Source organism: Pristiophorus japonicus, chromosome 30 (genome assembly GCF_044704955.1).
Source record: "Pristiophorus japonicus isolate sPriJap1 chromosome 30, sPriJap1.hap1, whole genome shotgun sequence".
NCBI classification, from domain to species: domain Eukaryota; kingdom Metazoa; phylum Chordata; class Chondrichthyes; family Pristiophoridae; genus Pristiophorus; species Pristiophorus japonicus.
Genome location: NC_092006.1, coordinates 966,036 through 972,681, shown reverse-complemented (window position 1 = coordinate 972,681; position 6,646 = coordinate 966,036). Strand labels below are relative to the sequence as shown.

The following is a 6,646-nucleotide window of genomic DNA, read 5'->3' as shown; positions in this document are numbered from 1 at the left end:
ATAACCCTACACTTATAACCCTACACTTATAACCCTACACTTATAACCCTACACTTATAACCCTACACTTATAACCCTACACTTATAACCCTACACTTATAACCCTACACTTATAACCCTACACTTATAACCCTACACTTATAACCCTACACTTATAACCCTACACTTATAACCCTACACTTATAACCCTACACTTATAACCCTACACTTATAACCCTACACTTATAACCCTACACTTATAACCCTACACTTATAACCCTACACTTATAACCCTACACTTATAACCCTACACTTATAACCCTACACTTATAACCCTACACTTATAACCCTACACTTATAACCCTACACTTATAACCCTACACTTATAACCCTACACTTATAACCCTACACTTATAACCCTACACTTATAACCCTACACTTATAACCCTACACTTATAACCCTACACTTATAACCCTACACTTATAACCCTACACTTATAACCCTACACTTATAACCCTACACTTATAACCCTACACTTATAACCCTACACTTATAACCCTACACTTATAACCCTACACTTATAACCCTACACTTATAACCCTACACTTATAACCCTACACTTATAACCCTACACTTATAACCCTACACTTATAACCCTACACTTATAACCCTACACTTATAACCCTACACTTATAACCCTACACTTATAACCCTACACTTATAACCCTACACTTATAACCCTACACTTATAACCCTACACTTATAACCCTACACTTATAACCCTACACTTATAACCCTACACTTATAACCCTACACTTATAACCCTACACTTATAACCCTACACTTATAACCCTACACTTATAACCCTACACTTATAACCCTACACTTATAACCCTACACTTATAACCCTACACTTATAACCCTACACTTATAACCCTACACTTATAACCCTACACTTATAACCCTACACTTATAACCCTACACTTATAACCCTACACTTATAACCCTACACTTATAACCCTACACTTATAACCCTACACTTATAACCCTACACTTATAACCCTACACTTATAACCCTACACTTATAACCCTACACTTATAACCCTACACTTATAACCCTACACTTATAACCCTACACTTATAACCCTACACTTATAACCCTACACTTATAACCCTACACTTATAACCCTACACTTATAACCCTACACTTATAACCCTACACTTATAACCCTACACTTATAACCCTACACTTATAACCCTACACTTATAACCCTACACTTATAACCCTACACTTATAACCCTACACTTATAACCCTACACTTATAACCCTACACTTATAACCCTACACTTATAACCCTACACTTATAACCCTACACTTATAACCCTACACTTATAACCCTACACTTATAACCCTACACTTATAACCCTACACTTATAACCCTACACTTATAACCCTACACTTATAACCCTACACTTATAACCCTACACTTATAACCCTACACTTATAACCCTACACTTATAACCCTACACTTATAACCCTACACTTATAACCCTACACTTATAACCCTACACTTATAACCCTACACTTATAACCCTACACTTATAACCCTACACTTATAACCCTACACTTATAACCCTACACTTATAACCCTACACTTATAACCCTACACTTATAACCCTACACTTATAACCCTACACTTATAACCCTACACTTATAACCCTACACTTATAACCCTACACTTATAACCCTACACTTATAACCCTACACTTATAACCCTACACTTATAACCCTACACTTATAACCCTACACTTATAACCCTACACTTATAACCCTACACTTATAACCCTACACTTATAACCCTACACTTATAACCCTACACTTATAACCCTACACTTATAACCCTACACTTATAACCCTACACTTATAACCCTACACTTATAACCCTACACTTGCATCTGTTCCGTCTTTTTACATTTAATTTAGAATTACATTTGAGCCAGTGTCTATTTAGGTTTAAGTTAAGGTATAGATTTACTGTCAGGTTCTATTTTTTGTTTAACTTCGTTAGGGTTCAGGTCAGCACTGATTTAAACAAAATTTCAAAGATCACATGCTCCTTTCCCAGCCAGTGTTCTTGGGGTCTGTAGTACACTGCCAGTTGTGGTCACCACTTTAAACCATTCAAGCTATGTGGCCTCATTTGATTTCACCTCTAACATATCATTGATGTAACATTTTATGATCCACTTTATCAAAAGCCTTTTGGAAATCCATGCTAGATCCACTGGGTCCCCTTTATCTACCCACTAGTTACATTCTCAAACAAACACTCCCACTCTTGCATTGTTTCATTCATTTACCAGGCTGAAAAGTTGGCCTCAGCTAAAGGAAACATTTATTTTAAATACAGGCTCAGACAAAATATTCTTCAACTCCAAACATTGACAATTTGGAAAGCTTCCACACTTAAACTGTATCAATAACTCACGAACCACATCAAGTACACTTTTGGTGGAGCTACATTACAGATGAGACCCCGGACCCGTACAATATCCAAGATAATTGCAATCAGGCTAAAACTGACTAAAGTGATCTGCAGGATCATAACATTCTCGGTTGTTCTTTTCAGGAGAAATAGTCCGGAGACCCATTTAGCGACTTTAGGATTCTGCTACCCCCAAACGGGATAGACTCAAATGGGCCAAATTTGTAATCATCACCAGGGGAAGTGGAGAAGGGGTGCACGCTATGGTGAGGGTTTTATGATCACTGCACAGTAGGTCCATGACCACAGGCGCAATGAAGACCGCTCTTTAGCTTCAGCCTGGCGAAACCATTCTCTGGTCCATTTGGATCCCGATACCTATGCAGCATGACATCACGCACCGGAAATCCATGACACTAGTCAAGACTGCAGATTACTGCCATCACCCTGGATGGATAAACCACCATCCAGGCCATTCAAAACCCAGAAGACAACAAACCACCAATAATCTACACGGGCAAACGGTTATCCAGGCCATTTAGAGCCCGACATTTGTAGCAACGATGCAGAGCGGGGTAACGCTCCTACAGAATTGAAGAAACCGTAACTTCCACTTTTGATCGGCTCACGCTACCCGAAGCTTACTCAGACTTTCAATCGCCTTAACCAAACTTTTATTTCTATGAGCCCTAACTTTCCTACCACTTCAATTTTACTCAGTCGAAAGGGGTCCAAGCCCAGGCCACACAAGGTCAACAGTGGCCACCTAAACCAAAAACAAGCGCCCCAGGGCCGTCCCTATCTCAAAGCCGACCGAAACATCCTGTGGCCACTTTCTAGCAAACGTTTTCGATTCGTTTTTTTTTTTAAGGCTAATACAACTACATTAACTAGCCCATAAATAAACTATTTTCTAGGCCTAAAGGGATAAGAAAGGCATTGATTTAGGAAAGGAATAGGCCCAACGTTTTTCCCCTGCTAGGGCCAAAAAAGGGAAAACTTCAGAGGGGGAATAGGGTTCAAGGATTACATTTAAGGAAGGATTGAAAAAACCAGAGCAAAAAACAGCACTCCTGCCCAACTCAGATTGCTCGGACACTGCCTCCCTAAGTAATCTGAGCCAAGAAGTCCCAGAGCTCAGTATTTAATCTCAATAAACCCCTCCCATAAAATCAGGTGATATGATCACCCATTATAAAATTAACCCTATACACTACAGCCAATAACCTTTATTAGTTTACCCATGGAAGCAGAACTATATATAGTTACCAAGGAACCATTTTCTGTACATATTGTTTCCTGCCTGGTGTTTGACCGCATGAGAATCGCAACAAATGTATGACCACCACTCCTAGATAATAGCAGCACCTGCCTATATCGCCCGCTGTACGAACACCAGAATCCAATTATCTACTGAACATAATTCAGCTATTTCAAATTATAACCATAATTTGACTCGCTGGTATTCAGTGGTCACGACAAATCCATACCTACGTCAGTTCTCAGACGAAAAATACATGACTATATCACCCACCATCTGAAGACCGTATAAAGTTTAAAGTCACAAATCGTTTGAACTGCACATTTGGACTACTCTTGCTTTCCAAGGTTGCTCAGGTTTGGTGGCTGAATCTGGACTTCGGCCTAGGGGAGCGTGTTAACTTGCAGGGTTAGGTATTTGTTGATCACTGCACATTAGGTCCATGACCAGAGATGCGATACAGACCGCTCTTTATCCCTAGCATGAACAAACTATTCTCTGGGCCATTTGGATCCTGATACCTGTAACTGCCACATCACTAGACAGGATAAAGATTACTGCCATCACCCTGGATGGATAAAACGTCATCCAGGCCAATTGCAACCCGAAATTATTCTGGAATTTCATGACACCAGACCGGAAGACAGCAAAAAACTCCAATAATCTACATGGACAAACCGTTATCCAGGCCATTTGGAACTGGACACTTGTAGCAATGCGATGGAGAGCGGGGTTACGCCCCTACGAGATGTTCCAGGATCCGTAACTGCCACTTGATCGACTCACGCTGCCCGAAGCTTACTTCAGACTTTCAATCACCTTAGCCAACCTTTTATTTCTATGAGCCTTAACTTACATACCATTTCAACTTAACTCACTCCTCGCCACATGCAGGCACCAAACAGACGAGGCCGAAGTCGAAAGGAGGGCTGCAAGGCAAGGACACGCAAGATCCATGAACAGTTGCCATCTGAGCGAAAAAACAAGCGCGCTAGGGCCGTTCCTATCAAGCCGACCGAAACATCTTGGTCACCTAGCAAACTTTAGATAAGTTTTATTTAATAAAAATGCAACTACATTAAACCTATAATCCATTTCCTAGGCCTAAAACCGGGAAGGGATAACAGAAGGATTATAAGGAAGGGATTGATTTAGGAAAGGAATAGGCTCGACGTGATTCGCCCCTGCCAGGGCTCATCAACGGCCAAAATAGGGAAGGGTTTCAGCAACGGTAAGGTTTTAGGAAGGATTGTAAAAACGCTAAGAGCTTCCCCTTCTGCCTCCGGAAGTAATTTGAGCAAACAGTCCCAGAGCTCCGTATTTAAGCTCAATAAGCTCCTCCCATATCAGATATGACCACCGATTATAAAATTAACCCTATACTACTGTCAATACCTAAAAAGGGTGCTGACATTTATTAACCTTTATTGATTTGCTTACCCATGCAAGCAGAACTTTATAACCTGTAGTGACTAAGGGACCATTTTAATATATTTTTACTTTGTGCCCAGTTTTCAACCACATGAGAATGACAACAAATGCCCACCACTCCTAGATGACAGCAGCACCTGCCTATATCAAACTGTAGGAAGGCCAGAATCCAATTATCCACAACATAATTCAGCTATTTCAAATTATACCCATAATTTCACGAACCAGTATTCAGTGTTGGAGTGACACCTGCATCACCCACCATCTGAAGATCAAAGTTTAAACTGCCAATTTGGATTGCTCTATACCCCTATACAATCTTTTGTTCAGGTCGCTTAATCTGGACTTCGGCCTTGGGTGCGTGTTAACTTGCAGTTAGGTATTTGTTGATCATTGCACACCAGGCCCACGACTACAGACGCGATAAAGATCACTATCCCTAGAATGGAGAAACCATTCAGGCCATTTGGATCATGATACTTGTACCGACATACCACATCACTCATCTACCAGAATCCAACGACACTAGACAGGATAAAGACTGCAAACCACTGCCATCACTCGAGACGGATAAACCACCGTCCAGGCCATTCAGAAGCCGATATTATTCCAGAATTGCATGACACCAGATCAGATGAAGGCAGCAAAAACTGCCCATATCTTACATGGACAAACGGTTATCCAGGCCATTTGGAACCCAACAATTGTAGCAATGCGATGGACAGCGGGGTAATACTCCTACGAGATTTTCACGCATCACTGACATCAGCTCACGCTGCCCGAAACTTTCTACTCAGACTTTCAACTGCCTTAACCAAACTTATTTGTATGAACCATAACTAACTATCATTTCAACTTTACTCACTACAGGCAGGCACCAAACAGACGACACCAAAGTCGAAAGCAGGGCTGCAAGCCAAGGCCACGCAAAGTCCACAAAAAGTGGCCACTTGAAGAAAAACCAAGCTCCCCAAGGCCGTCCCTGTCACAGTCACAAGCCAGCCGGAACGTCCTGTCTGGCCAACTTCTAGCAAACTTGTTACATTCAGTTTTTTTAAAATGCTAAAAGTACCACTACATTAACTAATCCACTGCATGTAGGGTTAGCGTAGGAAGGGATTAATTTAAGAAAGAAAGAGGCCTGTTGAATTTCACCCCTTCTAGGGCTCATCGGGGAACCAACAAAAAAGGAAAGGGTTTCAGGGAGGAAGAGGTTTGAGGAAGAATTGAAAAAAAAACAACCCACTTCTACCCGACTCAGACTTTTTTTTAAATTCGTAGCCAATCTTTCCAATTCTTTGTCAAATCACAAACGCCAGAGGTCACCTTGCACACATCAAGGATCACTCTGCGCCAATGCTCTTAGCCAAAAGGCCAACCCGACTCTAACACTGCCTCCCCTCTTGCTTCCGGAAGTAATATAAGCAAACAAATCCCAGAACTCCGTATTTAAGCTCAAGGAGCTCCTCCCATATGATCAGGTGACAT

The 6,646-nt window shown here is 41.1% G+C and overlaps 1 protein-coding gene across 1 annotated transcript in view; it reads left to right on the top strand.

Annotated features, from left to right (window-relative positions):
- Window positions 1-6,112, top strand: part of polr3c (polymerase (RNA) III (DNA directed) polypeptide C) — a 17,834-nt gene extending 11,722 nt beyond the window's left edge. Inside the window, exon 6 of the mRNA XM_070868446.1 lies at window positions 6,029-6,112. Coding sequence (XP_070724547.1) covers window positions 6,029-6,112 — 84 coding nt within the window. The remainder of the gene's footprint in view (window positions 1-6,028) is intronic.
- The last annotated feature ends 534 nt before the right edge of the window (window positions 6,113-6,646 follow it).